This window comes from Erpetoichthys calabaricus, chromosome 6 (assembly GCF_900747795.2).
Source record: "Erpetoichthys calabaricus chromosome 6, fErpCal1.3, whole genome shotgun sequence".
Classification (NCBI taxonomy): domain Eukaryota; kingdom Metazoa; phylum Chordata; class Cladistia; order Polypteriformes; family Polypteridae; genus Erpetoichthys; species Erpetoichthys calabaricus.
In genome coordinates, this window is record NC_041399.2 from 134,272,034 (window position 1) to 134,299,915 (window position 27,882).

The 27,882-nt window shown below is 38.0% G+C and overlaps 1 protein-coding gene across 2 annotated transcripts in view; it reads right to left on the reverse strand.

Moving 5' to 3' along the window:
- Positions 1-10,244: 10,244 nt before the first annotated feature.
- pxdc1b (PX domain containing 1b) overlaps positions 10,245-27,882 on the reverse strand; it is a 50,363-nt gene continuing 32,725 nt past the window's right edge. The window contains exons 4-5 of one of the 2 annotated variants that reach the window (XM_051929036.1): positions 19,197-19,325; positions 10,245-11,924 (exon numbers count right to left, since the gene is read on the reverse strand). In XM_051929036.1, the coding sequence (XP_051784996.1) occupies positions 19,210-19,325 (116 nt within the window). In that variant the 3' untranslated portion in view covers positions 10,245-11,924; positions 19,197-19,209. Of the gene's footprint in view, positions 11,954-19,196; positions 19,326-27,882 lie in introns of both variants that reach the window. The other variant, XM_028803932.2, reaches the window with a different exon arrangement.

The window sequence follows — 27,882 nt, forward strand, 5'->3', positions numbered from 1 at the left end:
GAAGTTTTTCTTTACACTAGAACCACAGACACTTGGAATAAGCTCCCAAGTAGCGTGGTAGACAGTAAGACTTTAGGGACTTTCAAAACTAGACTTGATGTTTTTTAGAAGAATTAAATGGATAGGACTGGTGAGCTTTTATTGGGCTGAATGGCCTGTTCTCATCTAGATTGTTCTAATGGTCTAACACAGGGGTGGGCAAATTCATTCCTGGAGGGCCGCAGTGGCTGCGGGTTATTATTCCAACCCAGTTGCTTAATTAGAAAACAATCCTTGCCAATAATTACATTTCATGGCTTTTTAGTGCTTTAACTCTGCTATGTCAAGTCATTCTCATATCCTAGATTTTTTTTTTCCATTCTAAGGATATCATCCAAATACTTTGAAGTGTAAAACGGATGGGTAATTCTCAATCCTTCACTTTTTTCTCTTCTCTTTCCTTCCAAGTATTTAATTAAACCAAATAGTGCACGATAAATACACACAGGTGTAAAGGGTAACAAGCAAAATGGATAACTGCTGGTTTCTTTTGTCATTTGCATCTTATTGCTAATAAGGAGCAATTAAAAACCGAGAATGCAGCTGTTTAAGACTTAAATAAGCAATAAGGGTTCATAATCTTAACGAGGGAGATAACTAAAATGAAGCAGAAGTGTTTCTAGAGCAGTAAGTGCTTCTTATTAAGCAATTGGGTTGGAACAAAAACCTGCAGCCACTGCGGCCCTCCAGGAATGAATTTGCCCACCACTGGTCTAACATATAGATTGACTTGTGTCCTGTTCAGGACTCTTTTCTGCCTTCAGTTAAACCAATACCATACCACAAAGAATTTCCTCAGTAGAGACAGTGATTGGGATTGAACTCAAGTCTGTGCATTTCTGAGGCAACTTTCTTACCAATGTGATACTATATTGCCCAGTCTTGTAATTGAATTGTTGGTGGGCTCAGCAATCTTGGATATTTGGGGATAGCTTTGATGCATCTCTGTTTCTATGATTAGTCTGGATTCTACTTTAATATTAGATAAATTGCTCTTGAATTTTTTGAGATTTTTACATTGTTCTCACATTAATTTTAGTGCTGCTTGTTTAATTATATTAATTTTATAAATATGGAATTTATCTTGAAAATTATGAATGGCTTTAATATTCCTTAGTATAAAATAATGGCCTTGGATATTCTGTAAGTTGTTTTATTGTGATTAATTACAGTATTTTAGATTTTAAGAAAGGAATCTTAATTTCCAAAAAAGGAAACTTCTTTCAGAGAATGTCATTTTTACTGTTAGAGGGCTCCCTCTAATGGCTGTGGAAAACTAAACAACAAATGTCCATATTTCTTTTAACCCATTCTTGACAGAGGCAGGCATCTAAGGGTTCAACAATAGTGTAATGGATTTTTTAAATCAATGCACAGCAAAGAAGTTCCATGTTTCACGATGTACAGCATGTAAAATCCGCTTTGAACACAGTAACACTTAAGCAACCAAGCGCAGGGAATGGAGAATGTGAGTAAGTCATGAACTTAACTGAAGGTGGCAGTAAAGGCTCTCCTTTAAAGTTTATATCATATACACATTTAAGCAAAAGGGATGCTGAAGATCTAGACTACACCAGTAGATTCACATGAGATGTAGCAATTGAAGTCAAGCCACAGAACCAGGTTTAATATGTAAAGCCTTTACCTGCACCTGCACAAGCATCAGAAATACATTTTGGCTCTCCACTAGCATCTTTAAATTGAATAGTAATTGTAATCCAAAGTGAAGTAAGCTTCTAAGAGTAATAATCCATATATGCAATTACAGTCATGGTTTCCATCAGTTGATCTTGTCCTCTTGTGACATTTTTGAGAAATTTATTCTCAAATGCATATTTAGTTGCTAACTGTCTTAAGTTGGCAAAATGGTGTGAAATAATGCATGCCATTCAGCAACAACTTTTCTCTAAACAAAGTGAGTTCATAAAGCCATAATGGCATCCTCCACTGACATATCTTGATTCAAAAGTGTGTAAAATAATTTCTTACTTGCTCTTTCCAGACAGTGAAGGAGAAGTGCCTTTTTGCTTGTTTCTAGCCATTCATGCCCTGATGCGCCAACAAGTAGCATGTAATTATTGAACATCCTCAGCCACATGTTGAACAGTATGGTGAGTTCACCCAGACATGGTAAAAATGGTGAAGGAAAAGAAGCAGTTGATAAAGTCATTGTAGTACAGCAAAACAGGTAAGTGACTCATTGCTAATTTGCTATCTAGATAAGCGGTGGAATGATAAGACTGTGTCCAAAAGGTTAAAGATTTTAATCCAGCGACAACAGGAAGCAGTTGTTAATACAAACATTTTCTTAGCTTCACATTTCTCTCTCCACGGCTCTGTCTTGTGCATCTCATGCAGCCTTACTTTACCATCACCTAGTACAAAATACAATGTTAGACACACGTGATTAGGAGGGAGCTGAGTGGACCAAGTAAGGGTATTTACCCACCAGGCCAGGGGGTGGCGGGGTGCACTAAATCTATTACCTCTGTTATCTCTGAAGGCCAAATACTAGGAAACCTGTCTGTTTCAACATCAACGACATCACTTCCAGTTCCACTTCATTTTAGTGTAACGCTGATATTCTGTATATGCATTTAATTATCATTTTTATCATGACTCCACAATCTGTACTAACCCCTATTTTCTCTGCTGTTCTTTTTCCGGTTTTCTGTTGTGGCAATCTGTGCCACCACTAACTGATCAAGGCACAATGCTGTGCTTACAATGATGGATCGACGGCCAGATGTCCACATGACCATCATTATCTAATACTTCCACGTGAATCCTGAAAACCATGAGGACTGATTTAGATCATTTATGTTAAGTAGAATGCCCAGATGGGGCTAGACGGTCTTTTGGCCTCAGAACCCCTGAAGATTTTGTTTTTTTTTTCTCCAGCGCTGGAGTTTGGTTTTTTTTGGGGTTTTTTTTCCTGGCCATCGGACCATACTTTATTCTTTGTTACTTAGTATTGCCTAAATTTTATTTTTATATTTTTCTTTTTTCTTTCTTGATCTTGCAAACCACTTTGAGTTACATAATTTGTATGAAAATGTGCTATATAAAGAAATGTTGTTGTTGTTATTGTAGATGGCTTCTTAGTGATAGCAGGTATCCCATTCATGACACTTATATTGACACTCATAACTAACTTTCGGATGCCAACCAAAGAGCAATGCAACGCATCACACCAGCAATCTTGCTGCATGGTGGAACACAATGTAGCTATATGGAAAATTAACTTCTTAATCTTCATAAGTCATTATTCTGCATCAGATTTTCACCATATTGTTACTGCGCTATGATTGTTGTTTGGACAATGCTGTTTATACTAGTGTTTGAGCAGACATTCCACCGCTCACTGAAGATGAAGAATAAAGAAGGCTTGAACAAACTTTTTGATCTAAGAGCAGGTCATATATACCAGATTGATGTGGAAGGTAAACAGGCCATCATCAATACTGTATGTACATATTTTTTGCTTTGTTCATCCATTTCTAATTGAAAGACCTTTTTTGCATTCGATTGTACTTTAGTTATTCACTATATACTGTATTTCAGACATAAATGCACCATGTAAGATACAAAGAACTGTGGAAATTGTTATATAATGATTCATTTACACATCCATCCATCCATTTTCTAACCCGCTGAATCCGAACACAGGGTCACGGGGGTCTGCTGGAGCCAATCCCAGCCAACACAGGGCACAAGGCAGGAAACAATCCTGGGCAGGGTGCCAACCCACCGCAGGACACACACAAACACACACACACATCAAGCACACACTAGGGCCAATTTAGAATCGCCAATCCACCTAACCTGCATGTCTTTGGACTGTGGGAGGAAACCAGAGCGCCCGGAGGAAACCCACGCAGACACGGGGAGAACAAGCAAACTCCACGCAGGGAGGACCCGGGAAGCGAACCCGGGTCTCCTAACTGTGAGGCAGCAGCGCTACCACTGCGCCACCGTGCCGCCCTCATTTACACATTCTCATTGAAAAACTGTTGGGGAAAAATAATAATATACAAGTTTCATATAAATAATAAAAATTTACAAATGTTCTACAGCTGGTTCAGTAGCATCCATGTCTCAGAAAAGATAGTAAAGTTAGGTTGTGATGTGCAGGTACTTCTTGTTGCTGAAAGGGGTGCCACATGACCTAGTTACTCTGTGGTCATATACTGTAACTGAAGAACAAGTTCTTGTTTGGAAAAGTAAAGTTTTCCTTCTTTTCTTTCATAATTGCACATTTTAATGTATTTGCTTAGTAGGCACTTTTATCCAAAGTGACTTAGAAAGGAGGACAACATAACTTAGTAACATCAGTTTAGGGACCATTTTAAACAAGTGTAGCAGGACAGGTTACAAAAGTTGATCATCACACATAAAGAGCTATAAAACTAGCATAAGAAAAAATTTCAATTTAACTTTTTGACAGATATCCAAATAGCAAAAAAAAAAGAACATTCATTAACAATTTGACAGATAGTCACAGAACATTTCAAACTCTTCTTAAATACATTGAGGGAGTCAGCAGTTCAAATGGAGGTGGGAAGATTGTTCCATTAACTAGGAGCTCCAAATGAGTCTGGATGGAGTTTTGATAACACACAGAGATGGCATCATCAGACTCTGTTTATTAGCAGACCTGAGTGAGCAAGAAGGAGCATAGCACCTCACCAGTGTCTCCTTATACACAGGTGCTGTCCCATCGACTACTCTGTAGGCTCTTTTTGCCTTAAAAGTAATAGATATTTTACTTTCTGCTTAAACATACACTGTTGTTTAAATGCTTAATAAATTATATCCCATGTTTAATTCATGTTACTTTTCACAATTTCATTTCACCCCGCCAGGGGACCAAAAACTTAACACATAATGTAAATATCATTATCCATTGTTGTGCTATTTACTAACTGACTTCAGAGGAGAAGGTTAACAAACAAGAACTCAATACTCACTCATAAAATTTCCACTTATGAAGAGTTTTTGGAAACACATAATAAAGTAATATATACATTTTATTCATACAGTATCTTCTGCTTTGCCTGCAGTTCTGAGAAGTGTCCAGAGGTGTCAACTAACCCAGTCCGAGGTACCCAAATCAAGCCCCAGGACTTCTAGTCAGGCAGCTTAAAAGCAGGTGGCTCCCAGAAGACTCTCACAGAGGAAAGAGCTCCTGAGTGAACCTCTCCTACTCCTGAAGGAGTAATTGAACCCTTGATCAATTGCCTAATGGCTTTTATTTTGTTGTGCAGCCACACACTCCCTGTTTTTTTTTTTAATCTGGGTCACTCAGTTGGTGCCCTAACACTATTTGGCATCTCCTTGTGGTCTGTATCGCTGATCACAGGTGTTTATTTTTCTTTGGAAAGACAGTGATCAATGCCTGGTGTACTATGTGGGGTAGAATATTGGTGGCTTTGGCTTCTTCAAACATAGTTTGAATCAACTGAGAAAGTTCCTTTTGAAAAATTCTGCTGCATAACCATCTAGACTTGTAGATTTCACACTTAGCAAAGAATTTATAGCATCCTGAATTTAAATGTTGCTTATCAATTTCCTCTGCAAGGAGTGCTCTAAATTTGACAATTCAAATTTATGAAGAAAGACAAAAACATGAGCTTAATTTTCATTTCACTCTAATGTATATAGAGATGTGTAATTTACTTGAAAATATTAGTGACAACTTTATACTCAATAAATTTCCAGTTTTGAACTTACTTTGTATGCATTTGTTGAGCTACAATCTTGTTCATTATTTCTCCGTGCTCATGGTAACAGTGCTGAAACTTAAAATTTAGTTGCTTCATTTCTCCTGTTTTCAAAAGATATTTAGTGACAGCCTTTTTTGATTAAGTTTATTGTTAGGTGTGAATGGATATTATGTGGCAACTTTGGAAATCACATTAATTAATTCTGGAGTCTGTCTATTTTTAAGCTTATTTTAATGAGACACAAATTATGTAATTTGGCCCCTTGCATATGCTTTCAATGTCTCCCAAAGTGTTCCCACAGATATCTCTGGATTTGTGCTGATCTCTGCAAAAACATATTTTGAAAGGTAATAAATTTAACAAAGATACAGTATTATCCTCTAGAGTTAAAGGGTTCAGTCATCAATAATATGCTGTAACAGTGGAGCCTAGTGATTTAAACTTTAAAATAAGGGGAGTTTAATCTGAGATAAGAATTGCATCATATGTAAAATATTTAGGGAGGGGCAAAAGTTTGTTGCCAATCAAGAAATAGTCAATTCATGAATAACTATTGTTATGTCAGAAAATTGACTAAAGTCAGTTTTGCGAGAACTAGGAGAAACATGATTAGGCAGAAAAGGGTCAGAACTGGAAGACCAAAAGAACAGCAACATAACCAAAACATGAGAGAAACTGAGGTCAAAAAGGAAGCAAGAAGTTTGTACCAAAAATCAATAAATGAAAAAGTATTTTAGCCAAAGGTATGAAGGAAGTTTTGAAGGCATATACAGGATGAGGAAGTGCACCAGCAGTCAATCTGTCATGCAAATCACCAATGGGTCACAATCTCTGAGGCCACTCCACTGGCAACATGGGATGCGGACTTAGCTACGTGTTAGGAAAATAGCAGCGATTATTAAAAATTCAAAATGCTTGACAAAATTATCCAAAAAATTATAAAACTCTTAAATGTTAAGAGAATCAAAAACAAACACCAGAATTTATTTTCTGGTTCAGAAATCTTTCAAATTTAGGTAAAGATTATGCATAACTATGCACAAAAAGTCATAAAATTTTTTTTCAAAATCCAAATCAAAGCAACTATGATGTACCTTTCAAAAGAAGAAATATTACCTTGAATAAGGGTAGAGAAATCTCCATGAGTCGGAGAGGTTTTGAACCTTTGTGAAATGTAAGATTCTTGCAGAGGTTTTGATGTAGGTCTTTAATTCAAATGCTTTAGCCTGTTTGAATGTGCTCCTCAGATGTTCACAAGAGAGTGTTCTGAAAGTGGTTTATTTAACAATATTTTAGTCAAAACACGTGTTTGGGATGTTATAAGTATACAAATGGATATCTGACATAGGGATTGTGTAACATGTATAAGCTGTAATTTTTTCACAGATTTTTTGATATGTTTGATTTTTAATATTGATCTCTGTATAAGCCTATGGTAATTTTTCTCCATAAAAAAATAAATTGCAAATTTTCTTGCCCATTACTACAAACAACACAGGGTTAGTAACAGATAAACTCATGTTTGGATGGAATATCCCTTTAAGCATTTAAAAAAACCTGCTTCTAACTTAAAAGGTTGTTAACATCAAAAATTCCTTACTGCTCTTTTGCCTAAATAAAGTTAATAGAACCAAAATCTTTTGAAATCTGAGTTCTCACTTCCTAAATTTTCAACAAAAATATCTTTGTGAATAGTCCTTTTTTAGATATTATATTGTGACATGTACAGAGTCCTGTGAAATTCTTACTTGCATGTCTGACCAGCAGGAAACACATTTTGCAAATTCTGCACTACAAACTCTCTACTGAGATTTGTTTCCTTAAGAATTGTAACAGATATCAAAGTTAAACCTGAACTCTTCACAGTCAATTTCTAAGAGTATTTTTCCATTATTTCCACTGCAAAATGCTTTTCATGTGCCAAAACCTTTGTAAATTCATTTGGTTTTCCTACTTGTACAATGCAGTTTTTTCTGTTCAGGATGACATGTGTTTTCATAACTCCACCTGCAATTTGTTAATACTACATTCTAGTTCTGTCTTATTTGTGTTATATTTATTGTTTTAATTTTTTAAATTATTTTTTTGAGATTTACAGTTTGATACCAAATTGTTTATCTCACTTTGCTTTGTAAAAGCTAATTATTTGTTTGGGACATACAGCACTTATGAATCTACTTTGACTGAGCATTTTCTTTAAGCACTTTCAGCATTTGAAATGCTGCAGAAATTGTAGTCTTGTCAGGTCCAGCTGGCATGTAAAAATACCATCACATTTTCATAGCTGCTAAATCCAATTCACTTTTGCAGAAACTCTGGGCATTAAGCAAGAAAAAATCCCAGACAGGACATAATCCCACTGCAGGGCCCAGAGTGATAGTCTTTGACAGCATGCAATCATGAAATTCAAACCAAGGGCTGTGGCACTCTGAGGTGTAAAACACAGAAGCAAAAAAAAATGAAAGAAACAGCATGTGATGCAAAAATAGTTACAGGTTCTTACTTGAAACTAAAAAAGAAGGCTAACATGGCAGCCATAAGATAATGTTGGAAGACCTAGCTTTATCCAGTGGCTCTATGCAGTCTTTGCAAGTAGCTTCTATTGTAACTAACAGCCAGTACTGTACTGAAACCAAAATAAAGAAAAAAAACAAACAAAAAAGTTCAAAAACAATAAATATTTAAAACATATTAATTATAACATGCAAAATCACAATAAATATACATGATTAAAAAAAAAACATTAAACTAAAAGAGTGTGGCTTTCTCAAAAAGATCAGATGATCTTGTAGACTTGCCATTCTTCTGGGCCTGCTTTATAGTGGGCCAAAATTGCAATCATGACCTCATCACCTGATTTCACAGGCTGATATTGAGAACAAGCCCATCGTGTCATGTGACTACACCTCTCGTTATTAAAGTGTGGAGGCCATCAAGTATGCCCAGAACACAAAACTTTTAGGCAAAATAATATACAATGAAAATAAGTTAAATATACACCAAATAGTGACAAAAAACAGAGCAATGTGCAGCCCCCATGTCAAGTCTCAGTCACTGGCAGTCTATGCAGTAGAACAACAATCTTTTCACATCAGTAAATGCTTCATTTAGTTTGTGGTTGAGCACAAGTGGAAGTGGAAACACAGGAAGGAAAATTTGTTCATAAATAATTTTGTTCTATGTGGGACAAAACCATTAAATTTGGTTCACACTTCAGTATTGGTATCAGTTTTATTAATTATGATACTAGCAATAAAAAAGTTAATTGAATGGCTTTTTAAATACTCTGCATCAGTCCATGTCATTGTTCATATCCATGTCAATTTGCATATAATATGTATTATAATAGCTCTTTGTAATAGATACATAAAGTGTTACCCAACCTTGTTTTTTCAGGCCTGTAGGATACCACTAATATGTATTTATCTTATGTTAATCTGTAGTATATAAATGAACTGGGTGATTATTACTTTATCTTAAATGCTTAGCATTAAATTAATTTAGCATGATTCAAATGCTCTCAATCTAAGACAAAGGGAATAATCTAAAACACACAGATTGCTATGCATGAACAGTAAAGATAGGTTGGTGTTTGGTTTTATATACTAACAAGAGTAAAGATATGCCCTCAGACATTTCCATGGAGCCCTATTTCTTACACTTCCATCCATTTCTTGTCCCACGATTTCCATTACAAGGTCATGTGGGGATAGAGGCCATTTTGAAAAGCGTTATGTGCAAGTATGGATAGGATGTCAGTCTAAGACAAGGAACTCTTGTTCACATCATTCTAATTCAGTGTCTCCTAATTTACATTCCTGCAGAATGTGCGAGTAAATCAGAGTACCCAGACAAAGCAAATGCAGAAATGGAGAGACAGTATAAACCACAGGTGCAATGACTTTGTTATGAGTCAAAATACATACCCTGGAACTATACGGTTGCTCTGCTAATAAGCACACTACTATGCAAATCTATTCCAAGCACATTCTCATTCAAATATAATTTACATTATCTGTTAGCAAGTTCTTCTACATGTTTCACTAATACCAAGGACACTGTAAATGATGACACTACCAACCACTGTGTTAAAGAACTATTTGGTTTAGATTGTAATGTGACAACATAGCATAGAAGTGTAGTGTTTCGTGCAGTTGCTCCACAGCTACTGTGATCTTGGATGAAGATGACACATTCTGTCCATCTTCACATTGCATCCATTTTGTTGTGTTTTTGCCTTGTATTCCATGCTGCTGGGACACATTGCACCATCCTTTAATGGAACAGGTTAAGAGCATTCAGATCAACAGTTTATCCGACCTTTTAAAATTTGAATGTTCCTTCCATCTCCTGATCCACTGGCCATTTTAGATGTTAACAGACTCCTTACTTTAACACTGCCATTCTTCCTTGGTTGTTATCAATTGACAAAATCACATTTAGTAGTGACCTTTTATCTCTTACAAATACATAAACAGATTTTAGTATTAAAATATTTTATTTTTATTACATTAAAATTGACTTAAAATATCAGGTAAAAGAGCTGTCCAGAGCCTCAACACTTGTTGCTTTACTCGTTGTTGATTCAAGAAAACTTCATAAATAAAGAATTCATGAATATTTAATAGTACACTGCTTTTTCATGCAGTGTTATGAAACTGTGCAATTTTCCTGGAATTATTAAACAAACATTCACATCATATTAGCAGAAAAACATTTTTTCAGCTTGTGGAAATTTTGCCTCTTTGTTACAAAATCTATTTTTGGCATAGTACAAGAAAACACTTTATGGCATGCAGTTAAAAAAGTATATTACAAAAGTTTTCCTCTTAATTTAATATGGTCCAAGCAGCTTATTTTGACAAATAAATTTAATTTCAAGTTAATTTACAAAGACATAATCAGATAAGAAAAAAAGAAATACTTTTAGTAAATATCCATTGGATTTAGCCTTTAAATAAGGAATAGTCTTTTATCTAAAATAATGGATGCTTTAACAACATTTCTCAGCCTGTTTGGCTTGACGCCACTAATTTCGCTTTTAAAATTTCTTTAGCTGAGTAAGGGCATAGATAGCTCTAACCTTCATATAATCTCTCAGATTTCACATTAATGCATTCTTTTTACTGTCACTTGCATATTATTCTTTGTGCATGACATACATATTTTAAAACTGCTTCTCTGAACAAAGATGATTGGAAAAATACAAAGCTAAAATATAATTTCTGACCTTATTTTCTTCACGCAGACCATACAGGGTGAGAGTTTTTTGCTTGGCATCTACACATGTGTATCAGTGCAGTCCGCGAGCACTCAGCCAAAGATGTTTGGCAAAGTTATATGTTGTTAACATCATTTTCACAAGAAAATATTAGAAAGGCACAAATATACACCAGGCATTTTATCCAGGTCATCTAGTATTATGACCCAGTCTGCACTAGAAACTGAATCATCATGGAGTGACTTGGAAGTTGAAGGCTGTTGCCTGAACTTTTGTTGATTTTTTTCAAAGTTTTCATAGTACTGTTTAAATAAACTCACTTTTCTTTCTTTTTCTTCTGTTTTTTGAATTTGTAGTGAAAAATCTTGTTTGTAAACCAGGGTTCCACTCAGTACTAGTGTATATCTGATCCATTAGTTTCTGCAGTTAATAGTTCCAATATAAATTTTCCTGGCTTATTTAAGATTCTGTATAAAAACTGTATGATAATGACAAGTACTACAGATTCATCTGTTTTCCAACACAGTTTCCCCCTTATGAGGGTCAGAGTTGAATCCACACACGTAAACACACTGGGCACTAACTATTTTGCAAAAACACAAAAAGGAATAAAAATTACAAGCAGTTCTTTCCAGACCAAATCTTAAGTCATACACATTGTATGTGGCTGAGAGGCATTTCCGTCTCTGGCTAGAGACAATGAGGCACATCTGAGTATGAAGCTGAAAGGCTTACGTTCTTTCTAAGCCAGCCATGTGTGTAACATTAAGCACAGATCTGGCTCTCATATAAAAAAAAAAGAACTTTTCATAAAGAATCCATGTCTGTGAAGTTTTACTCCAGGATGTCAGTCTCAAATGGTACAAGATGATAGTAGGACAGATTAGTAACATAAGCCTCTGGATCATCTTCATTGTTCTCTGTATCTGGAATAAATTCTGGAATGAAGTCGGTGCCATTCTCAAATCTGAAAGGACAGAGAGAGATAGAGAAATTAATTTCAAAAATGACAGTTGTGTAATTTCTGAAATTACCAAATGTACCTAGACATCTTAAGATTTAGTAATAAAATATAAATTAAAACATTATTATTCTATTGAAATAGCAAATATATAGCAAATATTTCAAAACATTGGTAACACTTTAGGTGCTGCAAAAATGCATTTATTAATCATTTACTCTCATGTAACAAGACCTTAACATAGGCTTGTTTTGGTCTTCATAACATTTATAAAATATCAGTATATTGGTTATTCATCATTGAGCAGTGTGGCATTTTGACATAAAGATAAAATTATTCGTTAATATGAATGATTCACAGGTTGTATACTAAATATCTAATATCAAGAGAAATGTGTCTCAGTTAAGCCCCCACAGACTACTCCAAAATTAAATTTTGTTAGTAGGTCACATTTCAGGGATGAATAAACACTTTACCGATGCTTTATAATTGTGATGTAGACCCAAAGAAGTGTATGAGATCTTGTCACATAGGAAAATTTGAATAATAGATGCATTTTTGCAGTTACCTAAATGAAATCCTCTCAGTATCAAATCAATCTTTCAATTAATAAATGTAGGGTGGATCTAGCATCCCGGGGTTGAGTCCTGTGCCTGGGTTGGGTTGTCTGGTTGGAGTTTGTATGTTCTGGTATTTCTGAGTGGGTTGTGATTTCAAACTGTCCCTCATGTGACTGCCAATATGAGTTTTGAATGGGAAAGACTTTTTTTCCTTAATTGTGCCCAGTGCTGCTAGGATAGGCTTCACTTCCTAATGAACTGGATTAAGCAGATTTAAGAATGAGATTAAATAAATCAATTAATTTAATGAATGCAGTGTTTACTCTTATCAGTGTACTCTTTTATATTTACATTGATAACCACAGTAATACAGCAATTTGATTACATGCCCAACAGATTACACAGAACTCCAAAAAAAAACCAAACAATTGATCTTGGATACTCCTCAAAATAATTTGATGAAGTTCTTGAATACTTATTAGCTTCATTGGATAAACATTTCAGTCTAGCTAGCAATTAAAAATTTCATATTATCCCAAACAGGGTGCTATTAACTACCAGTGAACTAAATGTAAAAACAGCACTGAATGTTAATTTTGAATTACAGACATATGAAATGTGTGGTTAAACTTACTGCTCAAATATTTTTAGTTATTATTGTTATTATCTTGCTTCATTGATCAATTTATGAATATGGGAACTCCTCTTCTTCATACTATATAGCATTAGAGAAATATGTACTTGTTGTTGGGTTTTGCATCCTTGTAGAGACTGACTTTTTGATGAAATCTTTACACTGTTGATTAGGTAGTAGTAACTTATATAGTTAACATTTAAAATTAAACAATGTCAAAAAATGAGGAAAAAAATTATTGAAAACTTTCCACTGTATCCAATGAAAGACAAGTTTATTTCATTTTACTAACTTAAATAATTTTTGAGTCTTTTATATAGTTCAACAATTAGATGGTTACTCCTCTAATTTAGGATATCAAGATAGCCCAGATCTGGTCCTCAGCAGTTCGTGTAAGAGAGGCAGAGGTGGGATGTGAGTAAACTGTAGATTGGTGAACAACCTCATCCATGACAATCTACAGATGTATATAAGCATGAAGACATATTCTTGGACGTTAATGAGAAAAAAAAATCTCCAAAAGATTATTATTCCAACACAGATAGATCTAGTAGGCTCCCCATAGGAAGGCACAAACTGAAACTGGGGTCTAAGTGCCATGAAGTGACAAAGTGGAGCGCCATTCACCATTTTAGATTTTCATGATAAATACCCCTACTAACATGAATAGGACATTTGTATGTTTATAGCAATGCAGTACAGTACTTGCTCTGGGATTGAAAAAATGGCTGGACAATGTTCTCATTTAGTCATACAGACAGAATTTTTTTGAGCCACAAGGAGAAATTAAGCTGATGAAGAAGCTATAAAAACTGCTATCTGTCTGTCCGTCCATCCGTCCGTCTGTCTTGTCAAAATAGGAATGAATGGAGCATTGCTAGTAGGGCAGACACTCAAACTTAATAAATTACCAGTCCATTACAGCCGCACTTACTTTCAGGGTAATTGGGACAATCTACAACCACTTGTTACCTTAAAATACAAATCATGGAGATGTGGAAATAAACAGGAGCACCCCACAAAAAACCCAAATATACAGGAGAGCATGCAAACTCCACATGGACAGTTATAAGACTGAGCTAAAAACTCAGTGTGAAAACAGAGCAAAAGAACCCACCAGCACCTTATGAATTTCAAAAGCAATTAAGGAAAATGAGACACCTTACTGGTAATCTCAACCAATACCTTTGTCCTTCATGATCCTGCTTTGTGGTGAACAGTTAGACAAGGAGAAAATAGGAGTTGCAGTCTTCCAGAAATAAGCTGCAGCATATCCAGCATTACATCCAAGAGGCTAAATGATATGCTCTCGATTCACTGTTTTTCTGCACTGCATTGCAGAGAGAACTGTAGGAAAAATGTTGAAGATGGAGTGCAGCTTCTGGTCAATTTTAATTAACAGATTACTGTGATGGACGTCTGTAACTTTAGGAAAGGTTTTAAACTCCAAAACAGGTGAAAAAACTTCAGTAGTTTGGATACTTACACTTAAGTGACGAAAAGGTTATTATTTTTCTGACTCACACTTTTCTCCTAAAAGGAGCATTTTAGATGGAGAAAAACAAATGCTACAACATTGCATTATGACATCACCTTGATCAAAATATCAATTCATTCCTGCATTCACGGGGAGGTGTGGAACTACAGCATGGTCATCTGTGTTATTACTCACAAAGGGTGTATGCAAAAACTCACCATGGCTGTGCTGCCGGAAAAGCCATACCCCGTGATGCTCGGTAGAGATTGGTCTAAAAGCAACCGTGGTAATCCACAACACCCTCCTCCTTCTAGACTAGACCTGCTTATGGACAGCCAGTCCGTCTGTTGTTGCCTCCATGCCATGTTCCCTTCCAGCGTCTAAAAATGATGCAGTCACATAGACTGACACACTTGATGATGCAATCCAATCACCCTTTCCTGATGACGTGGACGAGGCGCCGCATCTCAGCACCATGTCCCTTGAGGTCACACTGGACCCTCTCATGACCTTACAAGCTCAAACAGACCCCTGCTTCTTTTAAAAGGGAACAGTGGAATGATGACTCCCTAAACAATGCTAAAAATGCAGTTGTCTCAGTTAACGGCCAACGCACAATATAGCTCATGCCACAGGGGCTGCATTTTGTGATTAATAATGACCATTTATATCGGGTGGCTGAACATAAGAGCAAGGTGTGGTTGCAGTTGCTAGTGCCAAGAACCTTCTGGCGGCAGGTTTGCAATCAGGCACAAACCCACCTCCTAGGCACCCACCTGGGAGCCAAAAAAAACTCCAGAGCATATCAAACAATGCTTTTTTTGGCCAGAAATAAACAAGGAGGTCTGCCTCTTTTGCGTTTTTTGCCCGGAGTTTCAATTGCGGCAGATTCCCAAAAGGGACCATGCTCCTCTTGTTCCTCTGCCTCTTATAGATGTCCCCTTTGAGAGGATTGGGGATGACCTTGTTGGACCCCTCGAACCTTCAGTGAGAGGGCACAAATACATTTTGGTCCTTGTTGACTATGCTACCCAGTTCCCCGAAGCTAATCCTTTGCACTTGGTTAAATCAAAAACTATTGCGCGAGAATTAGTGGGGGTCTTTGAGCATGTCGGCATCCCCAAAGCAGTCCTTATGGATCAAGGGATGCCATTTGTTTCGGAAACGTTCAAGGAGGTGGCCAAATTAATCCACATAAACGTCTGAGAAACGAGGATGGACCCCTCTGATTGAGCACGACATTGTTACCGAACCTGGGGTTGTTGTCAGGGAATGGCTGTATCAACTTCCCAAGGCAAAACAATCTGAGGTAGAGTTGGAGATCCGGCATATGATGGCACAAGGGGGCTTCGCCCCCTGCTCGCTTCGCTCGCCTACCCCCGGCGTTTTGAACCCGTGTCCGCTGGGCAGCCAGGTGTGAGGATGATGTACGTTTAATACGGAGCGCTGGCCCGTGTCACTCTGGGGCTCTCCACTGGTAATACGGAGTCCCGTCCGTACCATTTATGACGTTTTACTTTGCTTTCCACTCTGTCTTTCATCTGAGACCTCGCTTTATTCTGTTTTTGTTATAATGACACCTGGTCCGTGGTGCTTTTATTTGTTTCAGTTTGTATATCGTGTAGTCGAGCTCTTTCTTTTTGGAGGAGTCTCTGCCTGGTTTGTGTCATTTCAGACGCACGTTGTAGGCACTTGCGTTCATTACTTATATCCAGGCAGTCGCGTGTTTGTATCTCGGGCACTCGAGCTGTGTCGTGTTGAACCCGTGCCTGCATTGCCTATGCAGTTTGAGACGCGCGTTGTAGGAGTCCACGTTCATTAGATCTAAGCATTAGTGCCACTTACAATATGGCGGCGACGCCTGCGCCTTCCGTCTTATGTCGGTTCTTACCATGCTGTGCAGGCGCCTTTGCCTTTTGTACTTCACTGCGCGTTCTGACGGCCGATGTAGGCGCCTGAACCTTCAGGGTCCGCCTCCGCTGTGTGTTGTGGACGTTTAGCTGTCGTTGTTTCTGCTTTTATATTCTGTATCCTGGTCTGCATGTGTTTAGTGCCCAGGTTTGTTTGTAGCTGTCGCATTCCAGTTTTCATCATCTGTAACCCGCTCTTCATGTGTTCGTCCCCGTTGTTTAATCCCTTTATGAAGTTTTACTTCGTTTCCTACTCTGTGTTTTATTTCTGAGGGCTTTGTTTTGTAACCTGCTCTCTATGTGTTTGTCCCTGTTCTTTAACCTCTTTATGACATTTTCCTTTGTTTCCTACTGTGACGGTTCGTAGTCTCTCCTGTTTTGCTCTGGTGCGGGGGAGTGGGGGCTTCGTGTGGTGTCTGCGCACGCGCGTAGTCTCTCCCGTTTCACTGGGGGGGGGGGGGCTTTGTTTCTTTAATCCCTTTATGGGGCTTTGTTCTGTAACCTGCTCTTCATGTGTTTGTCCCTGTTCTTTATCCTCTTTATGACGTTTTATTTTGTTTCCTACTCTGACGGTTCGTAGTTTCTCCCGTTTTGCTCTGGTGCGGGGGTGGGGGGGTGGCTTTGTGTGGCGCACGTGTGTATTCTCTCCCGTTTCACTATGGGGGGGGCTTTGTGTGGTGCCTGCGCACTACGTCTTTTGCGTCCACGGCCCATGTCCCTGCGTCCATCCGGTTTACCATTCTCGTTTAGTAATATGGATATGATAGGTGTTATCGAAGAAAGTCATAGCCCCTGGTCCAGTCCTATCATCCTGTTTCCCTAAGCCTGACAGAAGTTGGCAATTTTGCAACGACTTCTGTCGGCTTAACCAAGTCTCTCACTTTGATGCCTACCCGATGCCCTGAATTGACGACCTCATAGAGCAGGACAGTAAGGCACAATACCTGACCACTTTGGACATGACTAAAGGGTATTGGCAAATTCCTTTAACGGAGTCTGCTAAACTAAAGACAGTGTTTAGTACCCCTAGTGGACACTGGTAGTATCGTGTCCTCCCATTTGGCTTGCATGGGGCCCCCACAACCTTTCGCCGTCTGGTGGACAGAGTGCTCTGGCCCCAGAATGCCTTTAGTGCTGCCTACTTAAGATGATGTTGTCATCTATTCCACAATATGGGAAGAACACCTACTGCACGTCCAAACAGTGCTCCTAACACTAGGAAAAGCCAGACTCCGAATTAACCCCAAGAAATGCTTCTTTGGCTTGATGGATGCCAAATATTTAGGCTACTTGGTCGGCAGGAGCACTGTGTTCTAAAGTCAACACCATATTGAATTGGCCCTGTCTGAAAAACAAGAGGCAGGTTCAAGCCTTCCTGCTGTTAGTGAGTTACTACCCCTGGCTCGTACCTCGTTTCTCTGAGAGACCTTTGCCCTTGATAGACTTAACAAAAAAGCGAGCCCCAAACTCTGTAGTATGGACTGATAAAGCTAACGCTGCATTTAGTGACCTAAAGCAGGCCCTAACATCAGCACCGGTTCTGAGAACTGATTTCTCTTTACCCTTCATCCTCCAGGTGGACGCTTCTGACACCAGACTAGGTGCCATGTTGAGCCAGATCGTAGATGGAGATGAACACCCCATGATGTTCCTAAGCTGGAAACTGCAGGATCAGGAGACAGGGTACACAGTTGAGAGGGAGGCCCTAGTGATTAAGTGGGCAGTGCCTCAGTTGAGGTACTATCTCCTGGGGCGGGAATTCACTCTAGTCACAGATCATGCTGCTCTCCAGTGGATGGCCCTCCACAAGGAGTCAAATCCCCATTTCAGAAGGTGGTTTTTGGACCTTCAACCATACTGATTCACTGTCACTTATTGAAGAGGTCCCCTCCAGGCGAATGCCGATGTCCTCTCTCGTGTAAATGACCTCGTAGTGCAGAACGCACAACCTGATGGGTCTGGGCTGAGGGGGGTCCATGTCATACACGTGCGCATGGTCTGCAGCAACAGGGTCTAGTTAATTCTGAACCACTTAAATGCGGGGCTAATTATGTGCACTAATGCCTTCTCTCCTTCTTTACAGGAACAAATAAAACCTAACCCACTTCCTTCTGGCTACAGAGCATATCCCAATGACATCATTTCCTCCTTGTTAGATGGCCCACCTCTTCCTTCCCCACCAGCACTATAAAAGAACCAGTCTTATCTTGGACTAAGTCCTATGAGGCTACTTTGCACAAATGATTGCATTTTCTTTGCAGCAAAAGTTATAATACACGGAGTGGATCCCCCTCAAACCTTCATATCTTGTCCTTGTCTTTCTACAGCATGTATTGGCATTTATGTGTCGTCTACATAGTACAGTGAAATTTTTACTTGCATGTCTCCTCAGAACAGTTGACAAAAAATACAACAAAAAAGTGAGTATTGTAAATAAATAACATAACATATATGTTATATATAATCTGCAGTTTATTATGTTATGATAATTGTTCTTATGGTGGACTGTTCTTCAACCTTACAACTTTTGGGCACAATTATAATCAGGGTGATGATGTTGTGAAACTATTGGTAATATTTTTTCTTGTTTTTTGTGTTTTGGATAATACTTATTAAAACAAATATAGCTGTACTTCACCAAATCCAGCAAAAAACAAACAAAAAGCACAGAAAAGAGAAACTTACATTTGCTCATCTGAGTCCATTGAATGGTGATGTTCTTTGCCATTTGGTAGACTATGGTCAAAAACTATTGTTTCTGTATTGGCTAAACAAAATCCATTTGACCTCATAATTTCTGTGTAAATGAAAAACAAACAGTATATGATTAGCTATAATGATTATTTAATATTATCAAATGTTCTTTACTTCTTCATCAATTTAGATGTAAAATAGGCAAGCATATTCACTTTTATTTCACTCTCTCTAAAATTTTAGTTTATTAGAATTGTAACAAAATGCCATTCTTTGTTTTGGATTAGAAACAAAACATGACAACTTATAAATATAAAGCTTGGCTTCAGTTTTAGCAAACTAGATGCATGAAATTACCAGGCATGAATAAGTATGAGAGTTTGTGTGTTGGCATTCCTTTCCTGTCCATATCTTGTTGTAGGTGATGTTAGGACAAGTACCAGCCTACTATAATTCCGTTAATGGAAAAGTGTGTTAACGCAAAAAAAGATGTTTGGATTTGCAAAAGGAGTATAGGACGTCTGTGTTGTGACCAAAGTTAGCCAGAACAATACTTTTAAAAATAAGACTGCAGTTGCACTTTTTAGAACTTTAAGATGATTTTGATGGGAGCAGGCCATTCAGCCCAGCAAGCTCACCAATGCTATTCATCTCATTTATCCAAAATAATATCAAGCAGAGTTTTAAAGGTCCCCAAAGACATCATGTATAAATGGTGCACACACAAAAATGTTGCACACGTTTCCACTCTTCCTTTGAGATGCAGAAAAACTAAACTTGGCGTAAAGCCACGCACATTTTCACTGCAGAGTCACCCTTTGTGTATGCATGTTTCTGCTCGGTTATGCAAACTAGCGGCACCCAGCATTAAAGTAGTGCTATTATTTCTGTGTAGTCTGCTTTTCTTTTTTAGATTCACATCTATGATGTGGGTTTTATCAAATACACCAAAATTAATTGTGTATAGTTTACAAATTGATTATAATCATTCTGTAACAATATAATGGTGCATGGAATGGCCAAACTATTCCAACTACATTGGTTGCTTTAGCGTTATTAGAAAACATTGCAAATGGAAGAATTAGAAGAGAGGGCTTATTTATAGATGATGATGACTGGCTTCTAAGTAGATTTCGATTTCCAAGAGCTATCATCTTGAAGATGTGTGCTGAACTGGAGCCGGCTTTACAAAGGCAGACTTTGAGGATTTGTGCTCTACCTGCTCCTTTGAAGGTTCTATTCACTCTCGGGGTTTTTAGCCACAGGAGCTTTTCAACGTGAACTTGCTGACCGATCAGGTATTTCTCAGTCATCACTGAGTCACGCCAGGCCAGCTGTATAGGATGGTATTATCTGCTTGTCATCCAGATAGATAAGATTTCCTTACGCTGTGGTTGAACTGGAAAACATGAAAGTGCAATTCGCAGTAACATTATGGTTTTCTAAATTTAATCGGAACAGTCAACTCCATGCACATTTCTATTGCAACCGTCAGGGATGAATCACCAAAAGAATGAGCTGGCATTACTATAAAAACTGAAGCACTGCACAGTTGCTGGTGCTTTTTTCCAACCAGTGTGGCAAAAGGCAAGCAGTCTTTGTAAGGAAAGGAAATCACCTCAAACTAAAGAGCAGAGAATCTATCTGTTGTGGCAACGCTACAATATAAAGGAACCTTAATTTGCTTATGTAAATAGAAAGCATTTCCATTTTATTAATGTGCTGCTCCATAGTCCACAAAAAGTGTGTCACATTGTGCAAGCATGTAGCGTGCTGCATATATTATGTGGAAGACAATTGTGACTTGCCCGTACCTGAAGAGATGAACCTTACCCTGACCCACCAAACGATCAGCCAAATTGGACAACTTTACAATTTCTTTTGAATGTAATTAGCAGAATGTAAAAACAGGTAATCGTTTAATTTGTGGTCCGTATCACAGAGTACAGCCCTTATATTCCTTATTTCATATGCCACATCTCTTACAGCATTTTGAGTGTCCCCACCACTCTTTTGTTGCTTATACCACTGCTAAAGCCAACAAATTCTCTGGGACAGAGAATGTTGAGATAGGCCCTATGACACAGAATTGGAGAAAGCAGATTTATATATATTTTATGTAGTGATGAGCAATATCACGGAAATGTTCAGGAACTTCATGAAATATACTTAAGTAAATGGGGAGGGAGGAACTGAACTAGTTTTGAGTGGATTATAATGGTGCAATGGTCTTTTAAGTCATCCCGAGGGCTAGGGATGCTTCTGTCAACTATTCTGGGCCGATTATTGTGGCCAAAAATTCTGCCTGAAAACCACTGTACCACTGTGCCACAGACAAAAAACGATGACCACAAATAAAATACAACAAATTTAGCTGAAACATCTTTTCTTGTTTCCAGTCTGTCTTTTCAGATACTTTACACTTTCTTCCTCAGTCAATAAGATAAAAACACCTTGTCAATAGTAATACATTTTTCATTATTATTATTGTACTCACTACAGGGAATGAATGCCACCTTGTACTGTATAGAGTGTAATATGGTCGGTGGCAGAATTCTCATTATGGTTAGCTAATGTGATCTTCAAATAAAAATATTGTAAGTTTTTTTTTTCTTTGTAATGCATGCCGGGTGCAAATATATTGAATACTGATAGGGTCTTGACATCAGACATGCATGAAGCAGATCAGGCAGTGATCTTGCAGTACACATGCATGAAAGTTCTGCACATGGTTGCTATTACTTTGTGATGTCACTCTGGTCTTGCAAAGCATCATGGGGTGCTGGGAGAAAAATGTTTGTCTAATCTAGCAACACAATGAATTTCCAGGAAAATATTCAGCAAAAAAGGTCACTGGTGAGCACAACATATTTGAAATGATGAACACTTTGGCAAATGTCACTTATCAACACTAATTATATTATATTGTTACTGTATGTTAACAGGGTGGCATGCTATTATCCAGTTGTACTTAATCTGGAAGTACACTGCTTAATCTATGTTCATGTTCTTTCTGATTTATTAATTAAAGAAACTCAATGTCTTTGGTCATAATAATTTGAAATTTTGTCAGATGATGTCAGATGATCTGTCGTTTTAAATCCATATGTTTATATTTTCATTGAATAAAACCATCTACTCTTCTGGTAGTCTGATGTGAAGGCTATGTCACATAATGCAATTGCATAAATTCAGATAAATTACTTTCACAATAATTATATCTGGGAAATTAATTATGCTGTTATATCTGGGAAATTAATTATGCTGTAAGGTGTGTGTTAATGTGTTAAATTAGCTTGTGCCAGATTATAAACACATTTTCAAAAGTATGTAACTCCGAAATGTCAAAGATGTATTTTGGAATAAACTCTCAGCAATTATAATCTAATAAATAATATGATAATAGATGTGGAACAAAAAATAATACAATGTAATAAATAACATACATTATTTTATTTTGCATTACTTTTCAGAACTCATATAGTATATACAGTAAAGGAATCAAAACAGAAGGAATAAAACCAAGGGTGACACAGTTGCGCAGTATTTAAAATCTTCACTCTCATCTTTTTTATGTCATGCTTCCTTCTTTTTATTAATTAAACTAAGAAAACATTTCAGTTCTGAAGATCAAAACAAAGCAAAGAGTATATTACCTCCAAAATAAGCAAAGATTCATGATGTCAGAAAGGTAATCTGACTCCCTTTTTTGTCTTTAATATCTTACAGCCTTGTATGAACAAATGAAGGTGACATTTTTTTTAATGTTTTATGAAGTGAAAGGCCTGTAAGTTATGATCTATAACCAAAGAAAGAAAAAAAAGAGACAGCCTCCCTGCCTCACCTTTACAAAGCTGGACCCCAGGATCCCAGCATTACACATTTTTAACATTAGCTACATCTGAAAGCTGCAGCTCAGACTAATCTATTGGACACCAGGAACTTTCAGTGATTCTCATGCGCATAATTTACTCAAGCTTACTCTTAGTGACAGACACTTTCTGGCAAACTTTCCCTTCTAACAGTAAACAAATAATAGGATGCATGGCTTCCAGCTTCACTTGCTAAATCTTTAAATGCTTATACTTCTGAAGTTTCCTGATTCAGGGGCAATTGCAATGAGATGGGGATTAAAAGGCTACTTTGTGTGAGGAGTGTGTAAATATTTTTTTCTTTTTAGTTTGTTTACAATTTTATAATTTTGATGGTTTTCATGATTAAGTTCCATTTTCTGATTCTATTTACATGGGTACCACTGTTTTGTCGGCCTGGTCACTATGATGTTACGTCATTGCTTCACATACAATGCACATGTCACATGACCAGTGACATAATGATGTTCATGTTTTAAAAAAAGTCCACAAAAGACAAATAAAGTAGTACAGTTAGAAATGATAAAATAAATACTTATTGAAAGACTTTGTTTGGAGTGAGCAATTTGGCTTTGATTTATGGTTACAACTTTGTATTTGTTTTGTGATTTTGACAGATGATAAATGATCTCTGTAGTGTTTTTAACCCTAGCAACAACTGATAATTCTCCTGAAAAAATAAAAGCCTTAATCTCTACCACTGGTAATTTAGCTAATATGAACTATTATTTAAGTTCTTGACACTTTATAGAAGAAATCAATTATATTTACAAATGGTGCTGCAGTACAGCACCATCTAACGCATTATTTTTCAAAGCAACTAGGTAAGGTCACAATGTGTTTTGTGAATTTCCCCTTGGGATTAATAAAGTATCTATCTATCTATCTATCTATCTATCTATCTATCTATCTATCTATCTATCTATCTATCTATCTATCTATCTATCTATCTATCTATCTATCTATCTATCTATCTATCTATCTATCTATCTATCTATCTATCTATCTATCTATCTATCTATCTATCTATCTATCTATCTATCTATCTATCTATCTATCTATCTATCTATCTATCTATCTATCTATCTTTTATTCTTGCAGATTCCATAGTATAAAAAAATACAAAAACGAAGCATATGAGGTGATACTGCAGAACTGAATATTCAATTAAAAATGTGTAGCTCACATAGAATTTACATGTGCAGAGGGTTTAAAATAAAAAAAAAACAAATTCAGCAAAAAAAAAGCTGATTTGTGGCTTGTATCTGATGTTTCTGGGATAGACTGGGACACAAGTGCCCTTAACTAAGCGGTTTCAACAACAGATGGAGGAATGGATGAACAAAATAACATTTGATAAAATTATGAAAAAAAGCAGTGAAAAAATTTGTTTTATTTTAATTTATAAATTAAAGCTGATATTGGTAATAATATAAGTAACCCAGCCACAGGGGATGCACAAACCAGTGTGTTTCTTCGTGCCGGTCCCAAGTCCGGATAAATGGGGAGGGTTACATCAGGAAGGGCCTCTGGTGTAAAATTTTGCCAAATCAATATGCGGACAACAATACAAATTTCCATACCGGATCGGTCGAGCCCTTGGTTAACAATGATCACCACCAGTACTGTTAGTCAACAGGGTGCTGGCAGAAATTGGGCTACTGCTGACCGAAGAAGAAGAAGAAGGAGGAGAAGAAGAGGGGGGAGACGTGTCTGGAGGCAGAAGGAGAGGAGGAAGATAGAGTGGAACTGAGGGTAGGAACTTTGAATGTTGACAGTATGACTGGCAAGGGGAGAGAGTTAGTCGATATGATGGATAAAAGGAAGGTTGATATATTGTGCGTGCAAGAGACTAAATGGAAGGGGAGTTAGGCCAGGTGGATCGGAGGTGGATTCAAATTGCTCTATCATGTTGTGGATAGGAGGAGAAATGGAGTAGGGGTTATTCTGAAGGAACAGTATGTCAAGAGTGTTCTGGAGGTGAAAAGAGTGTCAGACAGAGTAATGATTATGAAGTTGGATATTGGAGGTGTGAAGATGAATGTTGTTAATGCATATGCCCCGCAAGTTGGGTGTGCAATGGATGAGAAAGAAGATTTTTGGAGTGAGTTGGATGAAGTGATGAACAGGTGTACCCAAGGGACAGAACGTGGTGATTGGAGCAGATTTCAATGGATATGTTGGTGAATTTGACAGAGGAGACGAGGAAGTGATGGGTAAGTATGGTGTCAAGGAGAGGAATGAAGAAGGTCAGAGTATGATAGTGGATTTTGCCAAAAGGATGGACATGGCTGAGGTGAATACTTATTTAAGAAGAGGGAGGAACATAGGGTGACGTACAAGAGTGGAGGAAGATGCACACAGGTAGATTACATCCTATGCAGAAGAGAAGGAGATTGAAGACTGCAAAGTACTAGCAGGTGAAAGTGTGTTAAGCAGCATAGGATGGTGGTCTGCAGGATGACGTTGGAGATCAAGAAGAGGAAGAGAGTGAGGGCAGAGCCAAGGATCAAATGGTGGAAGTTGAAAAAGGAAGACTGCAAGGTTGAAGAATTACCAGACAGTTGGGAAACTACAGCAGATATAGTAAGGGTGACAGCAAGAAGGGTGCTTGGTGAGACATCTGGACAGAGGAAGGAGGAAAAGGAAACCTGGTGGTGGAATTGGGAAGTACAAGAGAGTATACAGAGGAAGAAGATGGCAAAGAAGAAGTGGGATAGTCAGAGAGATGCAGAAAGGTTTCTAAGGTTTCTAAAATAGACAAGAGTACAAGGAGATAAGGCGCAAGGTGAAGAGAGAGGTGGCGAATGCTAAAGAAAAAGCATATGATGAGTTGTATGTGAGGTTGGACACTAAAGAGGGAGAAAAGAACCTGTACCGATTGGCTAGACAGAGGGACCGAGCTGGGAAAGATGTGCAGCCGGTTAGGGTAATAAAGGATAAAGATGGAAACATACTCACAAGCATGGAGAGTGTGTTGAGCAGATGAAAAGAATACTTTGAGAGGCTTATGAATGAAGAGAACAAGAGAGAGAAGAGGTTGGATGATGTGGAGATAGTGAATCAGGAAGTGCAACGGATTAGCAAGGAGGAAGAAAGGACAGCTATGAAGAGGATGAAAAATGGAAAGGCCGTTGGTGCAGATGACATACCTATGGAAGCATGGAGGTGTTTAGGAGAGATAGCAGTGGAGTTTTTAACCGGATTGTTTAATGTAATCTTAGAAAGTGAGAGGATGTCTGAGGATTGGAGAAGAAGTGTAATGATGCAGATTTTTAAGAATAAGGGGGATGTGCAGGACTGTAGTAATAATGGGGGCTAAAATTGATGTGCCACAGCATGAAGTTATGGCGCATCCACCTAGTGGAAGCTAGGTCAAGAAGTGAGGTGATGATTAGTGAGCAGCAGTATGGTGTCATGCCAAGAAAGAGCAATATTTGCTCTGAGGATGTTGATGGAGAAGTATCAGAAGTAACCAGATTGTTTAATGGAATCTTGGAAAGTGAGAGGATGCCTGAGGAGTGAAGAAGAGGTGTACTAGTGCCGATATTTAAGAATAAGGGGGATGTGCAGGACTGTAGTAACTACAGGGGAATAAAATTGATAAGCCACAGCATGAAGTTATGGAAAAGAGTAGTGGAAGCAAGGTTAAGAAGTGAGGTGATGATTAGTGAGCAGCAATATGGTATCATGTCAAGAAAGAGCACCACAGATGCGATGTTTGCTCTGAGGGTGTTGATGGAGAAGTACAGAGAAGGCCAGAAGGAGTTGCATTGCATCTTTGTGGACCTGGAGAAAGCATATGACAGGGTGCCTCAAGAGGAGTTGTGGTATTGTATGAGGAAGTCAGGAGTGACACAGAAGTATGTAAGAGTTGTACAGGATATGTACAAGGGAAGTGTGAACGTGGTGAGGTCTGCGGTAGGAGTGACGGATGCATTCTGTGGGATTACATCGGGGATCGACTCTGAGCCCTTTCTTATTTGCAATGGTGATGGACAGGTTGACAGACAAGATTAGACAGGAGTCCCCGTGGACTATGATGTTTGCTGATGACATTGTGATCAGTAGCGAGAGTAGGGAGCAGGTTGAGGAGACCCTGGAGAGGTGGAGATATGCTCTTGAGAGGATAGGAATGAAGGTCAGTAGGAACAAGACAAAATACATGTGTGTAAATGAGAGGGAGGTCAGTGGAATGGTGAGGATGCAAGGAGTAGAGTTGGCGAATGTGGATGAGTTTAAATACTTGGGATCAACAGTACAGAGTAATGGGAATTGTGGAAGAGAGGTGAAGAAGAGAGTGCAGACAGGGTAGAATGGGTGGAGAAGAGTGTCAGGAGTGATTTGTGACAGACAAGTATCAGCAAGAGTGAAAGGGAAGGTTTACAGGACAGTAGTGAGACCAGCTATGTTATATGGTTTGGAGACGGTGGCACTGACCAGAAAGCAGGAGACAGAGCTGGAGGTGGCAGAGTTAAAGATTCTAAGATTTGCATTGGGTGTGACGAGGATGGACAGGATTAGAAATGAGTACATTAGAGGGTCAACTCAAGTTGGACGGTTGGGAGACAAAGTCAGAGAGGTAAGATTGCATTGGTTTGGACATGTGCAGAGGAGAGATGCTGAGTATATTGGGAGAAGACTGCTAAGGATAGACCTGCCAGGGAAGAGGTAAAGAGGAAGGCCTAAGAAAAGGTTTATGGATGTGGTGAGAGAGGACATGCAGGTGATGTGTGTAACAGAACAAGATGCAGAGGACATAAAGATAAGGAAGAAGATGATCCACTG